Source organism: Lynx rufus, unplaced genomic scaffold, assembly GCF_022079265.1.
Source record: "Lynx rufus isolate CCGP_SWC_20201006 ecotype Redwood Valley unplaced genomic scaffold, mLynRuf1.p SCAF_8, whole genome shotgun sequence".
Taxonomy (NCBI): Eukaryota; Metazoa; Chordata; class Mammalia; order Carnivora; family Felidae; genus Lynx; species Lynx rufus.
In genome coordinates, this window is record NW_025814896.1 from 72,738,063 (window position 1) to 72,756,809 (window position 18,747).

At 38.4% G+C, this 18,747-nt stretch overlaps 1 protein-coding gene across 4 annotated transcripts in view; it reads right to left on the reverse strand.

Moving 5' to 3' along the window:
* The window catches only part of ASB3 (ankyrin repeat and SOCS box containing 3), a 122,430-nt gene that overhangs the window by 24,327 nt on the left and 79,356 nt on the right, over positions 1–18,747 (reverse strand). For 3 of the 4 annotated variants that reach the window (XM_047069755.1, XM_047069756.1, XM_047069757.1), the window contains one exon: positions 2,208–2,468. In XM_047069755.1, the coding sequence (XP_046925711.1) occupies positions 2,208–2,468 (261 nt within the window). The remainder of the gene's footprint in view (positions 1–2,207; positions 2,469–18,747) is intronic. The other variant, XM_047069758.1, reaches the window with a different exon arrangement.

An 18,747-nucleotide genomic window follows, 5' to 3' on the forward strand; every position in this document is an offset into this window, starting at 1 on the left:
GGACAGCCACATTACAGGATAAACTCTAGTACTAGTAAATTACTAGCTGTGTCAGCTTGAGCAAGCATGCTAAACACTCTGGGCCTCAATTTGCTTCTCTGTAAAATAAGGATAATAGTATCTACTGTATTTTATATTAAATGAATTAATACAGTAAAGAACTTAAAATAGTGCTTACTTGTGTCAGGCCATATTCTAAGTGTTGGTTAAAGAAAGAAACTAGAAACCAGAAGGGAGTATGAAGGCTAAAAGTAACAGACAAGTACTACAGAGTCAGTACCTTCAGAGGAAGAACACAAACAATACTGCTGAGAAGAGGGGGGGTGCCCTAAGGACACTGTCAGGGCTGTCCACAGCTGCCCCACGTGCTGGACTGAATTTATAGCAGCAGTTGGGGAGTGAATCCTAGAATAGTGAGAGGCAACTGCGGCTAGCTGTCAGGAGCCTGACACAACCACAAAATTCACTAAGCTAATAGTTAAGAACACTTAAATAACTTTGTTAATAGCTAGATACAGCATTCCTTAGCAAGTGTTTCTATCTTAGTGGTTTGTGTGTCTGCTCATGTGCACATACACACACACACACGCACATATAAAGGAGATTTAACACAAATATGCATATATGAATAACTTTTAAAAATCAGTGATTTCTCAGGGCACCTAGGTGCCTCGGTCGATTGACTATCTTACACTTGATTTCCACTCAGGTCATGATCTCAGGGTCGGGGGATCAAGCCCTGCTTGATTAAGATTCTCTCTTTCTCTGCCTCTCTCCCCCGCTTGCACACTCTCTCTCTAAAATAAAAAATAAATAAGAATTTTAAAAAATCAGTGATTTCTCAATGAATTGTCAATAATCTTTATATTTCATTCAATTATTTAAAAACTACAATGGATTTTTGTGAAATTGTATTGAAAAGGTATAGAGAGAATTCCAACAATGAGTATCTGACAGACAACTGGATATTAATCAGTTGCTGGGAAAAGGAATAAATACAACCAGGCACTCAACTTGTTGTAAGCTATAAACAAAAAGTAAACTGGGAATCGGAATGTGTACCTGAACTTTGCCTTTACTTCTATGTTCCTCAAACAACCTCCCAGAAAACACTTTTTCCTTACAAACTGCATTATGTAAAACACTTGGTATCAAAAGGGATGACAGGCCGAAGCATAAAACCTCTACTTAGTAAAAATTCCTGAATTCTATATATTGACAGATGTCATAAAAAGGTGAGACGGTGAGATCTGCCAGATAGAGACCTGTTCACCACATGCAGATAGAGAAGCCACCGAGTGAAAGACGGGAGTCTCCAGAAATGCAAACAATGTACAAGTAGGGAACACTACTGTTCCCTGCATGAACCCCAAAGAAGACCTGTTTTCCAAAGAAAAACCCCAATTTAATAAGATATCAAAGCAACTTTCTGCTGCAATGCAAAATTTAGTATTTGTCTAAACATTATTTTAGTGAATGATGACTTTCAAGGCACAAAAATGAGGACATTGAGATGTTTCATTGGAATTTTATACAATACCCATGTCCTCTATTTTCCTGGAGACTTATTCTATTTTCTCATTTGACTTGAATTACAGGCCAACAGAGTTATTTCATTGCTACAATCACCTTCGCAGCTCCACCTAGATACAAACAACTTTTGTAAAAGCTAAAGGCTGGAAGAGACAGTTTTCTCTTCTCATCCAAGAAAAACCCTGAGTCAACTTTCATATATTATCAGCTACTGCAGAAATCAGTATTTACATTAAAGGAGACAAAGTTCAAACACACAAGATGCTACAGGACAAGAGTATTCCCTCTGGTAGATGAAAGGATAACAGAAATCTCCAAAGCAGCTACAACCATTTTGTCACAGGCATAAGAGCATGAGAGATGGCCTAAGTAGAAGAAATAGCCCCCGTCCAAAGAATTCATTGGCATTCATCCATTTCTAATCCCTTCCACCTCTTATCTTTTCCAGGACTCTTACATTCAATCTATTAGTAGTCCCCCAACTCCTTCACCCCAACCTAGCCATCACACCAAAACACACGCACACATTTTCTCTCCCTCTCTCTCTCTCTCTCTCTCTCTCTCTCTCCCCTCCCAAATGGGAATCTTAAGAAATTGGGAGAAACTGAAGGTAGTATATTCATTCCAAAAGGAAAAGCTTTTTTCCAAAGCTTCACTATGGTAGGACTTCTTACCATGAACTGCAGAGTAGATTCAGTGGGTCAAAGCCAGCAAGCAGGAGAGATGGCAGCCATTCCTTATATGTTGTCTGTGCTTTAATTGCATGACTTATAAATTCAGAAATATGGTTCCATGGTGCCAATGGACAGCCTTTCTTCAAAAAGTAGCGAAATACTAAAAATTTCTCATACTTCAGGCAGTATGCCAAATGAAGTTCATTAAGCTGGGCTCCATATTTCAAAAGTATATTCACAATTCCAAAAAACTCGCAGCTCCAGCAGAAAGAAAGAAAGAAAGAAAGAGAAGAAAAAAGAAGACAAGTTAGATTTTCATATGAAAAAAATTCTTGCAAATAGTTAATAGTCTAATAGCTCTCTTCCTGTTGTTGTAGGCTCTTGTTTCCCATGTAAAGTTAGGCAGTCACTGGGGGAGGCAGAGAGCTTCTCCTGCCTCTGTTGGGTTTTTATTACTTTTAACTCAAAATAATCTTAATGTCAAAGTGATACATTCTGGGGGGCTCTCATATGTAGTCCCTTCACATATCTAGTGAACTGGGACTAGAGAACTAGGGGAAAGGGAGTATTCTACTTTTTAATTTACACTCTCCTGCATGGTTTTTAATTTTCAGCTATGAACAGGCAGTGTCCTTAGAATTTTAAAAATTCATCTTAAGTAGATAATTTAAAAGTTACCATTGACAAACAGAAAACTCTTCTCAAATTGTGACGTTTTTGTACAATTAAGTATCTACAACAAAATATTTGCTAAGCCAAGTTCATAAACAATGTCATTAGTCCCTAAAGACAGAAAACTCATTCTAGGAATTTCCAATATACCATTTCCTTTAGCAATAGCCTTAGTCAATTTCCCTTTTACTTTTAAATTAATAATGGTAAAAACAAGGACAGCTTTTTTACGAACAAAAATTTAACTTAGTTTTATATTTTTAAATTAATCTTCTCTATCAAGTACTTCTACAGAATAAAAGTGTATCATTTTAGGAGCACTGGAGTGGCTCAGTTGGTTGAACATCCAACTTCAGCTCAGGTCATGATCTCACAGTTCAGGAGTTTGAGCCCTGCAATGGGGACAGGAGAGACCCTGTGAGACAGAGCCTACTTCAGATCCTCTGTCTCCCTCTCTTTCTGTACCTTCCCTGCTCAGGTTCTCTCTCTTTCAAAAATAAGCAAATTTTTAAAAATATATATATATCTGGGGCGCCTGGGTGGCTCAGTCGGTTAAGCGTCCGAATTCGGCTCAGGTCATGATCTAACGGTTCGTGAGTTCGAGCCCCGCGTTGGGCTCTGTGCTGACAGCTCAGAGCCTGGAGCCTGCTTCAGATTCTGTGTCTCCCTCTCTCTGACCCTCCCCCGTTCATGCTCTGTCTCTCTCTGTCTCAAAAATAAATAAACGTTAAAAAAAAAAATATATATATATATATATATCATTTTATACCTATTAAATTGGTTTTTTTTTTAATGTATCATCCAAGACTGATGAATTGTGGTAAAACTGAATGAAAATAAGTGTAATCCTTTTCCAAGAGAGCTAATTGGCAAGATGTATCAAAAGAGGTATCACAGCAAGTTATAGGGGCACAAACTCTGGAGCCAGCCTGTTCAGCTACTCAGTAGCTATGGGATTCTGAACAAATTGCATAAACTTTCTGGCACACAACATTAGCACCGTACGTGTATCTGCCGTACGTGTATCTGTAAAATAAAATTTTATGTAAAGTAAAACAGCATAGTGTGCCTGGCTGGCTCAGTAGATAGAGCATGAAACTCTTGAAATCTCAGGGTCATGAGTTCAAGCCCCACGCTGGGTGTGGAGCCAAGTTAAATAATAAAGAAACAAAAAACCAAATAGAATAGAATAGAATAAATACATATCTTAGGAATTTATCCAAGACAAAATAAAAAAGAAATTACATCCTATTGGCAAAATATGTTAATGACAGTATTATCTACAACAGACTTATTTTTTCTGTAATGGACTTTTAAAAGAAAATTACCTAAATGTTTAACGAGGAGCAAATAAGTACAAAATATGATATGGTTATCATAAAACTGCAATCATGGTGGTTTTGAGACCACATTTTAAAAACTATTTATGTTGGGGCACCTGGATGGCTCAGTCAGTTAAGCGTTCAACTTCAGCTCAGGTCATGATCTTGTGGTTCATGGGTTTGCCCTGCGTTGGGTTCTGGGCTGATAGCTCAGAGTCTGGAGCCTGCTTCAGGTTGTCTCTCCCTGTCTCTCTATCCCTCCCCTGCTCTCTTTCTCTCTCAAAAATAAATAAAAAACATTAAAAAAATTTTTTAATTGTTTATGCTATAATTGTAACAAAACTTAGTAAACATGTATGTTCATTATGTATACAACTGTGAAAGAAAATATGTAATAAAATTATTCTCCCTTTGAAATTGGCATTAATCCTATTTTAAACTATAATTAAATAATATTTCATTAATCACAGTATCATAGAACCTGAGTAAATAAGAGGCATAAAAATTATTGATAAAACAAGTATAAAATGTTTAAACCACTGTTATATGAAACTAACTCCTTCTAAGGACTTAATCTAGAACTTGAAATGAGGTTTTAAAAGCAGTTAAAAAAACAAATACATAAGTAAAATGTCACCTAACCCCTGCATATTTTCATAAATCTATGCTGTTTAATCTCCGATTTGTGCTTTTCTTTAGTTAAAACCTGAAATGGCATTTGCTTTACTTTTAGTTATTTACACAGCAATTAGAAAAGACAAATTAATAATTCCAAAATTTCTTTATAAAAATTAAAAACTTTTTTGCCTGTCTACCATCTTGCTATTTGTTCCTGATGAGAAGTCCATCGTTCATATCATTGTTCTTGAAAACAGTCCTGTATGTATGTATTTTTTGCTCTAGTTCTCTTCAGATACAGGAAACCTGACAGATTTGTCGCCAACAGTCTTGCACTACAAGAAATGCTAAAGGATATACTTCTGACTGACGGTTTTAAACAGTTATCACCAATTTATTTCAACCACCTCGACCTCGTTTGACTAGGCTCTCGTTATTTTGCCTGCAGTTATTACTTGCTGATTCCACTATATATATGGACGGTTGAACAAGTTCCAATATATGCAGGTAAAGTGTGAGAAACTGCCTCACTACAAATGAGATGTATAATTCTCCAGAAGCCTGGCAATTTTCGAGGCATGAGTGTTTACATGTGCAATTCAGGGACTCGTTGAACTCTTCCCTCAAAAGCTTTGAAACCATCAATAGCCTAACCACAGATACTTTAGCTCTTAATGATTTAGCTCTTAAAGAAACATACTTTTGCTACAGAATACAAAGGTAAATGAAAGCCCTAAATGCAAGCTATTAGATTAAGTGCTACAGATGGCTTCTCTAGCCATTTTCTGTTTAGAAAAAAACCTACAAAACAATTAGTGGCTTTCCTATTAAAATTTCAATATAGCACTTAGACATGTGGCTCCTGCTAAGAAAATTTGAGAAACAAGGCCAAAAGAGAAACCATCCATCTCTAAAATGTGGCAGGAACATTTGCACACACAATTCCTTATAATAACAAATTTTAGTGAGTATTTATTCAGTACCAGCCACTGTGCTAAATGTGCTATGTGGAAGATTTGCCCTAATCCTCACAACAACCCTAAGAAGTTAAGTTCTATTATTATCTGTAGTCTAGATACAAAACTGAAGCTTAGACACAGAGCTAGTAACTAGTAGAATTGGCATAGTATCACACCAAAATCTAACCAGTGAATATGGCATGGCAAATACATGAAATATGTCTCCTCCAACTATTATGAAAACTGAACACTTAATGAAATAGTTAAATGAAATTGGGGAATATTTTAAGCCCAGACCTGTTTCCCAAAGTATATTCCATGGACCACTAAATCCTGGAAATGATCTATATGACAAAGGCTCCATATTGAAAATATTTGAGAAACTCTATATACTCTATGATGCGGAAATACTGGAGTTCAGAGCTGACAGCCAAGAAAGAATTCTTGCGGCATTTTGGTGCAATTAAAGGTGGCTTTTATTATAGCATGGGGATAGTACCAGCAGGCAGAAGATGATGTCTCAAGAATTCTTTCTTGGCCATTGGCTCTGAACCCCAATGTTTCCAATGGCTCCCACAGTAGAGCCAGGAAAGAAAGAACTATAGGATGAACTTATTTTTTTAAAGTATGCCAGAAAATAAATACATAAAAGTATGCTAGTTACATTTTTTTTTAACGTTTATTTATTTTTGAGACAGAGAGAGAGAGAGAGAGAGCATGAACAGGGGAGGGTCAGAGAAAGAGGGAGACACAGAATCTAAAACAGGCTCCAGGCTCTGAGCTGTCAGCACAGAGCCCGTCCGCGGGGCTCGAACCCACGGACCGCGAGATCATGACCTGAGCCGAAGTCGGACGCTTAACCTTAAGACTGAGCCACCCAGGCGCCCCTACATTTTCAAAGTAAACACCAAAAATGTCTTCTTCAACCTCCAGATACATTTCAGAAGAAATATCTTTAAAATTAAAGAAATAGGTCTGTTAAGTGAGAAAATCACAGGCCCCACATGGCATCACCCGGGTTAAGGCCCTGAGTCAGTAAACCAAGGCTTAAGACCTAACATAAGTGCAGTTTCAACTCCCTAAGGAATATGACTTAACCAGTCAACATGGAATTTCCTGGTCAATATTAGGAAATTTACTGATGGGCCCCTTCCATCCCCTTAAGAGGGCAACCTTGCCTAAACAATGTATTACTTGCTAATAAATTCCTGTCTCCTCTTTTTATGCCCTCCAGCTGCCTTTAAAAACCTTTCTTTTGTCTAGTTCAGGGGAGATTTCTCCTTGCTAGATGGGATGCTACCCGATTCGCGAATTGTTTAATAAAGCCAATTAAGATCTTCAAATATGGGGCGCCTGCGTGGCTCTGTTGGTTAAGCTTCTGACTCTTGATTTTGGCCCTGCGTTGGCCTCTGAGCTGGCAGCACAGAACCTGCTTGAGATTTACTGTCTCCCTCTCTCTCTGCCCCTCCCCAGCTCTCTGTCTCTAAAAAAAAAAAAAAAAAAACAAACAAAAATACAAAAAAAACAACTTTTTTTAAAAACATCTTCAAATTTACTCAGTTAAATTTTTTTAAACAGGTCCAATCATTAATCTGAAAAAAGCATAATAAAGAGAGTTTAAAATGCCCAAAAAGTCTATAAACACAGGAACAAAGGTATATTTATAGTAAACATAAGGTTGTCCTGTTTCAAACTTGTGTAGATTCCCTCCTTTCTTTAGGACTTCACAGACATCACCATAAGAAAAAATATTAGAAGACTTTCAGGGAAAAAAACTTACTTAACATTGCTTACCCCTTTGTTTACCAAACTTGTGTGTCTGGAAACCCCTTGTGTCCTATGCAATATCTAATGATCTATAGAAATAGTACTCTACAAAACACACTTTGGAAAACCCAGGTCTAAACTTCTCAGCCTTGTGTCAGGACAAGAGCCCTCCTAAAAGCTTATGTGACTGCTTAATACTACATTACAGACCTTTTCTAACAAAACTACCATTTATATGGTAAATAAGAAACACAAAGTGAAGTAGATGATCATAAAACTTTATCAGCATGCCCTGAGCTTGTAGAAAACCTCTTAAGTAGGTGTATAAGCTCCAGAAACACAGGCACCTTCAATGCTATGACTTTGATTACCACATATCATTGAGCAACAACTGGCCCTAAGGTTTACATAAACTTAGGTTAAAATATAAATTACACGGACATATGTACATAATTCCCTTAACACTTAAATTCTCTCTCAAGCCCTGATGAAGAATTGGAAAAACTCTGGAAGAGCATAGAGATTAAAAAGAAATAGTCCATCCTATTTAACACAAATACCAAGAAATAACTATGCCACCTTAAGAGACTGCACATTGTATAAACAATAAAAATCAACAGATACTAAGAGAAGAGGTTTAAAAACTAACAAAACAAAACAAAACAAAACAAAATGTCTAGGCCTTATTTTTAGGGCTGTACCTTTTCCATCATTTTGCTCTTTGAAATTGAAAAATGTGTACAGAAGTAATGCCCTGATGACAGGAGTACAGTGAAAAGAAATTCAACACGTTAACAAGACTTATTTTAAGGAAATAGAAACAGGCAAACATCTTCAGCATTTTATGTCCAATTAGCCAACAAAACATCTAACCAACTTATTAGCTGAATTGTCAAAAGGTCATATAGTAAGTTTCAGCCATCAGCTGAAAACAAAATGAAGACACCAGGTCCTGCCTGGTATACCCATGTGTGATATGATGATGAGAATGGACACAATTTCTATAAAACTAATGGGATAACAATAATCAGCATCAATTAGAAAGACAAAATCAGGTCAGTTAAGCCATGGTCATGTTTTACAGTCATATATAAAAGGCATTAACATGTGTTCAAACTGTCCTGAAATTTCTCAGCTTCCCTCCTCCTTTACCCATTCCAGTTAAAAGAGTCTTTTTCATATATTTTCTCATTTGTATTGAACTACTTAGCTATGCTCTTGAAAGACTGGCTTTCATGTCACTGCAGTTGTTAACTTTTTAGCCCAAAAGGACAGGGACTGCTTTTGTACAGTTGTGCAGGAGACACCTTTCCATCATGCCTCATAATGGTGAGGAGAGCTAAAGATCACTGTGGAAGCTCACCGTCTCAAGGGGAGACAAAACAAAAATGTCTCGGAATCCTGAGCTGAAAAGTTAACTTGGCTGAATAAAACCATAAAGAAGGGAAAACATAAAACCCAGAGCCATTATTTGTATTTATTATTTTCACCACCTTTCCATGTTCATTGTACTATTTGCAAAAGGAGACAAAAGCTTACTAAAAGCACAACAGGCCAATAGCGCAAGAAGGGCCACAAATACTAAATTTCCATATGTCAAACATACACATGTGAAAACAAGTTTCTGACTCATTATTACTAAAGTCAGTGTTGAGTAAATCTTTTGATTTTATACCAAACTAACACTATTATAAAAACATATGGCTACTATAAAAATAAAATTTCAAAACTTATGCCACTAAACTTACCTTTTAACCAATCTCTGAAAACTTGAATATCTAATAATAATTAATTTCAGTAAATATAGTCTTTCAAGCTCTCTGCTACCATTTTTGCGACCAAAACTCAAATTCTTATTAATAGTTGATAAATAGGATAAAGGAAGTTCATAGCTTCAATATAGAACAAAAGCACATAATAGTTATTTTAAATAAAAACTATATTCAACTATCCTTGCTTTTTAAATGGTAATTCTAAAACGTTTTTTATTTATTTTTGGGACAGAGCGAGACAGAGCATGAACGGGGGAGGGGCAGAGAGAGAGGGAGACACAGAATCGGAAACAGGCTCCAGGCTCTGGGCCATCAGCCCAGAGCCCGACGCGGGGCTCGAACCCACGGACCGTGAGATCGTGACCTGGCTGAAGTCGGACGCTTAACCGACTGCGCCACCCAGGCGCCCCTAAATGGTAATTCTAATTAATTTAATTAATTTTAGGTGTGTGACTACAGAGAATCCAATTTTTTTGAAGATTTTATTTTTAAGTAATCGTTACACCCAACATGGGGCTCAAACTCACAACTCCAAGATCAAGAGTAGCATGCTCTTACAACTGAGCCAGCCAGATGCCCCCAAGAATCCAAATTTTAAGATGCATACTTATTGAAAGAAATAACCACAACTTAATACATTTTTCAATTTTGAGTTTTTTTCCTAGATGGCTATGCTGTCCTCTTGATATACTAAAACAAAACCTACTGTGAGAATGACAGTTTTCTTGCATGATCAGCAAAGTTTTATATGGAGTTCCAAAATAATCAAGTGATACTCACATTACATGTACAGTGACTGACATGCAAACTAACAGATGTTAATTAGCTAATATAAATGTAGTATAGATATTAAAATTTAATTGATATCGTCTTCTAGCTAAATGGAGGATGGCAAGGAGAAGAAATAAACCATGGTATTTTTTTTAATGCGTGCCAAAAATTGTGCAATGTACTATACTTAGGTCAACTCCTTTATATACACACATTAAATGCAAGCATAGGCGATTATGAGGCTACCATCTTTCAGATTTAGTCCCTTGGGAAAGGCTTCCCCTTCAATTAAATTCTCCACAAAGTAGGTAATAGTGGCAAAGATGTCTCAACATCTTTACGGCAATTAAGTCTATTGCCATGGGTTGCAGGCAAACAAATGAAAAGTCAATTAGAAAGACTAGGAGAATGCACCCTTATAAAACAGGTATTTTGATGTTATAGCTTTTTCCCTATAGACTAACAAGTAATACCTTCCAATGACTTTTCTCACTGAAAAAACCTACCTTACTAATTAAGAATACATTTGGTTCAATTACAAGTTTCCATATGGGGGGAAAAAAGCTGATAAGCCCTTTTTTAAAGCCACAAAACCAGATTTCAATGGTGGCCTATAGGGCCACTTCACAGAGCAAAATTTCCAAAAGTAGCAAAAACAAAGGATGTTAGTTCATGTCTGTGATCAAGTACCACTATACATCATTCTGATGCTTCTTCACTTTTAGTTTTCAGCAGTTCGATTGTTTTTTGAGCATGCTCTTTTTTTTTTTCTTTTGGCTTTCTCCTGTATCAGTTTACTAAACTTTCTAAATCTAAAAATGCATACCTTGATCCAATATTGGGATACTTTTGGCCATTATTAGTTCACATAATTTTTCTACAGCAATCTCTTTCTCCTCTCCTTCTGGACTCTACTGACATTAATGTCACTCTGTTGATGTCATCCCCCAGGACTCTGAGGCTCTGTCCTTTTCTACTTCACCTAATCTTTTTTCTCTCTTCTTCCATTTGGATAATTTCTATTGGTTTATCTTCAAATTAACTGACTCCTTCCCCTTCCTCTGCCTCTTCCATTCTGCTATGGAACCCATGCAGTGAAATTTTCATTTCAGATATTGTATTTTCCAGTTGTAAAATGTCCAGTTGGTTCTTCTCTCATAGTTTTTATTTCTCAGTTGAGAATTTCTACCTTTCCATTTATTTCAAGTGTATTTACCTTAAATACTACACTATGATAGCTGCTTTCAATTCCTTTATATTTCCAACAGCTGAATTATCCCAGTTTGATGCCTGTTCATTCCTTTCCCTTGAGAATTGGTCATAGTATACTCACATGTCAAGAGATTTTAAACTGTATCCTAGACATTGTGATGCTATTGTTGTATTATAATCCTTACTTTTGCTTGTTTATTTTGGCAGGCATATGACCTGCTTACTTTCAGACTGCAATTTTGGCTTTGCCTTCTACAGACCACAGTTCTGTAGAAGTTCAGTTCTCAAAGACTTTGTTATGCTATTTTGGGTCTGGTCCCACAAAATGTGCCACCCAGAGGTTACTCTGAGACTTTGGGTGACAGTTTAAATCTTGTTTACAACAATGTATATCTGTCATTCAAAGCGCGGGGTGAACTCAGGACATATGCAGAGAATCAGAGGATACCCTTCTTCAGCTCTCTCTTCTCCAGAATTCCCCTCACACTCTCTTTCCCACAGGGTTCAACCTTCCTGATTCCTCAGGCCAGAAAAACATTAATTTTAAGGTGTTTGAGGTTAACATTAGCACTATGTCATATGGTTTAATTCAAACTATACTTAGAAGCTGATGAGGCATGAGTTTAGCTGCTATTCCTCCAAAAGGTAAAATGAAGGCCAGAAAAGACTATCATTATATTGGACAAGCATACATAAAAACTATCCAAAACCATTATGTTCTGATATAATCTTTTTAAAAGGTCATTTACCCCACATCGGGCTTACTGCTGTCAGTGCACAGCCTGCTTGGATCTTTCATCCACCCCCTCTCTGTGCCTCTCCCCAACTCGTGTGCACGCTCTCTTTCTCATGCTCTCTCAAAAATAAATGAAAACAGGTGAGGGAAGATGGCGGCATAGGAGGACGCTGGGCTCACCGCGCGTCCTGCTGATCACTTAGATTCCACCTACACCTGCCTAAATAACCCAGAAAACCGCCAGAGGATTAGCAGAACGGAGTCTCCGGAGCCAAGCACAGACGAGAGGCCCACGGAAGAGGGTAGGAAGGACGGCGGCGAGGCGGTGCGCGCTCCAGGGACTGGCGGGAGGGAGCCGGGGTGGAGGGGCGGCTCGCCGGCCAAGCAGAGCCCCCGAGTCTGGCTGGCAAAAGCGGAGGGGCCTGACAGACTGTGTTCCGACACCAAGCGCGACTTAGCGTCTGGGAGGTCATAAGTGAACAGCTCTGCTCGGAAAGCGGGAAGGCTGGAGGACAAAGGGAGGGAGAGCTGCTGAGCCCCCGGACGACAGAGCTCAGTTTGATGGGGAACAAAGGCGCTCGCCAGGGCCATCTCCCCCGCCCATCCCCCAGCCAAAATCCCAAAGGGAACCGGTTCCTGCCAGGGAAATTGCTCACTCCGCGCAAACACCCAACTCTGTGCTTCTGCGGAGCCAAACCTCCGGCAGCGGATCTGACTCCCTCCCGCTGCCACAGGGCCCCTCCTGAAGTGGATCACCTAAGGAGAAGCGAGCTAAGCCTGCCCCCTCTGCCGCCATGCACCTTGCCTACCCACCCCAGCTAATACGCCAGATCCCCAGCATCACAAGCCTGGCAGTGTGCAAGTAGCCCAGACGGGCCACGCCACCCCACAGTGAATCCTGCCCCTAAGAGAGGGGAAGAGAAGGCACACACCAGTCTGACTGTGGCCCCAGCGGTGGGCTGGGGGCAGACATCAGGTCGGACTGCGGCCCCGCCCACCAACTCCAGTTATACACCACAGCACAGGGGAAGTGCCCTGCAGGTCCTCACCACTCCAGGGACTATCCAAAATGACCAAGCGGAAGAATTCCCCTCAGAAGAATCTCCAGGAAATAACAACAGCTAATGAGCTGATCAAAAAGGATTTAAATAATATAACAGAAAGTGAATTTAGAATAATAGTCATAAAATTAATCGCTGGGCTTGAAAACAGTATACAGGACAGCAGAGAATCTCTTGCTACAGAGATCAAGGGACTAAGGAACAGTCACGAGGAGCTGAAAAACGCTTTAAAGGAAATGCAAAACAAAATGCAAACCACCACGGCTCGGATGGAAGAGGCAGAGGAGAGAATAGGTGAACTAGAAGATAAAGTTATGGAAAAAGAGGAAGCTGAGAAAAAGAGAGATAAAAAAATCCAGGAGTATGAGGGGAAAATTAGAGAACTAAGTGATACACTAAAAAGAAATAATATACGCATAATTGGTATCCCAGAGGAGGAAGAGAGAGGGAAAGGGGCTGAAGGGGTACTTGAAGAAATAATAGCTGAGAACTTCCCTGAACTGGGGAAGGAAAAAGGCATTGAAATCCAAGAGGCACAGAGAACTCCCTTCAGACGTAACTTGAATCGATCTTCTGCACGACATATCATAGTGAAACTGGCAAAATACAAGGATAAAGAGAAAATTCTGAAAGCAGCAAGGGGTAAACGTGCCCTTACATATAAAGGGAGACCTATAAGACTCGTGACTGATCTCTCTTTTGAAACTTGGCAGGCCAGAAAGAATTGGCACGAGATTTTCAGTGTGCTAGACAGAAAAAATATGCAGCCGAGAATCCTTTATCCAGCAAGTCTGTCATTTAGAATAGAAGGAGAGATAAAGGTCTTCCCAAACAAACAAAAACTGAAGGAATTCGTCACCACTAAACCAGCCCTACAAGAGATCCTAAGGGGGACCCTGTGAGACAAAGTACCAGAGACATCACTACAAGCATAAAACAGACAGACATCACAATGACTCTAAACCCGTATCTTTCTATAATAACACTGAATGTAAATGGATTAAATGCACCAACCAAAAGACATAGGGTATCAGAATGGATAAAAAAACAAGACCCATCTATTTGCTGTCTACAAGAGACTCATTTTAGACCTGAGGACACCCTTAGATTCAGAGTGAGGGGATGGAGAACTATTTATCATGCTACTGGAAGCCAAAAGAAAGCTGGAGTAGCCATACTTATATCAGACAAACTAGACTTTAAATTAAAGGCTGTAACAAGAGATGAAGAAGGACATTATATAATAGTTACAGGGTCTATCCATCAGGAAGAGCTAACAATTATAAATGTCTATGCGCCGAACACCGGAGCCCCCAAATATATAAAACAATTGCTCATAAACATAAGCAACCTTATTGATAAGAATGTGGTAATTGCAGGGGACTTTAACACCCCACTTACAGAAATGGATAGATCATCTAGACACACGGTCAATAAAGAAACAAAGGCCCTGAATGAGACATTGGATCAGATGGACTTGACAGATATATTTAGAACTCTGCATCCCAAAGCAACAGAATATACTTTCTTCTCGAGTGCACATGGAATATTCTCCAAGATAGATCATATACTGGGTCACAAAACAGCCCTTCATAAGTTTACCAGAATTGAAATTATACCATGCATACTTTCAGACCACAATGCTATGAAGCTTGAAATCAACCACAGGAAAAAGTCTGGAAAACCTCCAAAAGCATGGAGGTTAAAGAACACCCTACTAACGAATGAGTGGGTCAACCAGGCAATTAGAGAAGAAATTAAAAAATATATGGAAACAAACGAAAATGAAAATACAACAATCCAAACGCTTTGGGATGCAGCGAAGGCAGTCCTGAGAGGAAAATACATTGCAATCCAGGCCTATCTCAAGAAACAAGAAAAATCCCAAATACAAAATCTAACAGCACACCTAAAGGAAATAGAAGCAGACCAGCAAAGACATCCTAAACCCAGCAGAAGAAGAGAAATAATAAAGATCAGAGCAGAAATAAACAATATAGAATCTAAAAAAACTGTAGAGCAGAACAACGAAACCAAGAGTTGGTTTTTTGAAAAAATAAACAAAATTGACAAACCTCTAGCCAGGCTTCTCAAAAAGAAAAGGGAGATGACCCAAATAGATAAAATCATGAATGAAAATGGAATTATTACAACCAATCCCTCAGAGATACAAACAATTATCAGGGAATACTATGAAAAATTATATGCCAACAAATTGGACAACCTGGAAGAAATGGACAAATTCCTGAACACCCACACTCTTCCAAAACTCAATCAGGAGGAAATAGAAAGCTTGAACAGACCCATAACCAGCGAAGAAATTGAATCGGTTATCAAAAATCTCCCAACAAATAAGAGTCCAGGACCAGATGGCTTCCCAGGGGAGTTCTACCAGACGTTTAAAGCAGAGATAATACCTATCCTTCTCAAGCTATTCCAAGAAATAGAAAGGGAAGGAAAACTTCCAGACTCATTCTATGAAGCCAGTATTACTTTGATTCCCAAACCAGACAGAGACCCAGTAAAAAAAGAGAACTACAGGCCAATATCCCTGATGAATATGGATGCAAAAATTCTCAATAAGATACTAGCAAATCGAATTCAACAGCATATAAAAAGAATTATTCACCATGATCAAGTGGGATTCATTCCTGGGATGCAGGGCTGGTTCAACATTCGCAAATCAATCAACGTGATACATCACATTAACAAAAAAAAAGAGAAGAACCATATGATCCTGTCAATTGATGCAGAAAAGGCCTTTGACAAAATCCAGCACCCTTTCTTAATAAAATAAAAACCCTTGAGAAAGTCGAGATAGAAGGAACATACTTAAAGATCATAAAAGCCATTTATGAAAAGCCCACAGCTAACATCATCCTCAACGGGGAAAAACTGAGAGCTTTTTCCCTGAGATCAGGAACACGACAGGGATGCCCACTCTCACCGCTGTTGTTTAACATAGTGCTGGAAATTCTAGCATCAGCAATCAGACAACAAAAGGAAATCAAAGGCATCAAAATTGGCAAAGATGAAGTCAAGCTTTCGCTTTTTGCAGATGACATGATATTATACATGGAAAATCCAATAGACTCCACCAAAAGTCTGCTAGAACTGATACATGAATTCAGCAAAGTTGCAGGATACAAAATCAATGTACAGAAATCAGTTGCATTCTTATACACTAACAATGAAGCAACAGAAAGACAAATAAAGAAACTGATCCCATTCACAATTGCACCAAGAAGCATAAAATACCTAGGAATAAATCTAACCAAAGATGTAGAAGATCTGTATGCTGAAAACTATAGAAAGCTTATGAAGGTAATTGAAGAAGATTTAAAGAAATGGAAAGACATTCCCTGCTCATGGATTGGAAAAATAAATATTGTCAAAATGTCAATAGTACCCAAAGCTATCTACACATTCAATGCAATCCCAATCAAAATTGCACCAGCATTCTTCTCGAAACTAGAACAAGCAATCCTAAAATTCGTATGGAACCACAAAAGGCCCCGAATAGCCAAAGGAATTTTGAAGAAGAAGACCAAAGCAGGAGGCATCACAATCCCAGACTTTAGCCTCTACTACAAAGCTGTCATCATCAAGACAGCATGGTATTGGCACAAAAACAGATACACAGACCAATGGAATAGAATAGAAACCCCAGAACTAGACCCACAAACGTATGGCCAACTCATCTTTGACAAAGCAGGAAAGAACATCCAATGGAAAAAAGACAGCCTCTTTAACAAATGGTGCTGGGAGAACTGGACAGCAACATGCAGAAGGTTGAAACTAGACCACTTTCTCACCCCATTCACAAAAATAAACTCAAAATGGATAAAGGACCTAAATGTGAGACAGGAAACCATCAAAACCTTAGAGGAGAAAGCAGGAAAAGACCTCTCTGACCTCAGCCGTAGCAATCTCTTACTCGACACATCCCCAAAGGCAAGGGAATTAAAAGCAAAAGTGAATTACTGGGACCTTATGAAGATAAAAAGCTTCTGCACAGCCAAGGAAACAACCAACAAAACTAAAAGGCAACCAACGGAATGGGAAAAGATATTTGCAAATGACATATCGGACAAAGGGCTAGTATCTAAAATCTATAAAGAGCTCACCAAACTCCACACCCGAAAAACAAATAACCCAGTGAAGAAATGGGCAGAAAACATGAATAGACACTTCTCTAAAGAAGACATCCAGATGGCCAACAGGCACATGAAAAGATGTTCAGCGTCGCTCCTTATCAGGGAAATACAAATCAAAACCACACTCAGGTATCACCTCACGCCAGTCAGAGTGGCCAAAATGAACAAATCAGGAGACTATAGATGCTGGAGAGGATGTGGAGAAACGGGAACCCTCTTGCACTGTTGGTGGGAATGCAAATTGGTGCAGCCGCTCTGGAAAGCAGTGTGGAGGTTCCTCAGAAAATTAAAAATAGACCTACCCTATGACCCAGCAATAGCACTGCTAGGAATTTATCCAAGGGATACAGGAGTACTGATGCATAGGGGCACTTGTACCCCAATGTTCATAGCAGCACTCTCAACAATAGCCAAATTATGGAAAGAGCCTAAATGTCCATCAACTGATGAATGGATAAAGAAATTGTGGTTTATATACACAATGGAATACTACGTGGCAATGAGAAAAAATGAAATATGGCCTTTTGTAGCAACGTGGATGGAACTGGAGAGTGTAATGCTAAGTGAAATAAGCCATACAGAGAAAGACAGATACCATATGGTTTCACTCTTATGTGGATCCTGAGAAACTTAACAGGAACCCATGGGGGAGGGGAAGGAAAAAAAAAAAAAAGAGGTTAGAGTGGGAGAGAGCCAAAGCATAAGAGACTGTTAAAAACTGAGAACAAACTGAGGGTTGATGGGGGGTGGGAGGGAGGGGAGGGTGGGTGATGGGTATTGAGGAGGGCACCTTTTGGGATGAGCACTGGGTGTTGTATGGAAACCAATTTGTCAATAAACTTCATAAAAAAAAAAAAAAAAAAAAAAAAAAAAAAACTGAGAACAAACTGAGGGTTGATGGGGGGTGGGAGGGAGGGGAGGGTGGGTGATGGGTATTGAGGAGGGCACCTTTGGGATGAGCACTGGGTGTTGTATGGAAACCAATTTGTCAATAAATTTCATACATATAAAAAATAAAATAAAATAAAATAAAATAAAATAAAATAAAATAAAATAAAATAAAATAAAATAAAATAAAATAAAATAAAATAAAATAAAATAAATAAAATAAAATAAAATAAAATAAAATAAAATAAAATAAAATAAAATAAAATAAAATAAAATAAAATGCAAAAAAAAAATAAATAAATGAAAACATTAAAAAAAATGTTAAAGTTCAATTTTGACCTAATAAAAAAATAGAGTTAGATACATATAGAGAAAAATAACTGAAATAACTAAAGTCATCAATGCAGCCCACCTGAGGAAAAACTAGACATGTTAGAAAGACAAAACTTGGAGAGGTACACAACGAACTACTACGAAATCATGAAAGTTATGCATAGGGCAGGTCCAGATACTCAGATTCACCAAAACCCCTAATATTCAGACCACGATATATACCTGGAAGCTTACATTCAGAATAAATAAAATGAACTTCTATTTTACATAGC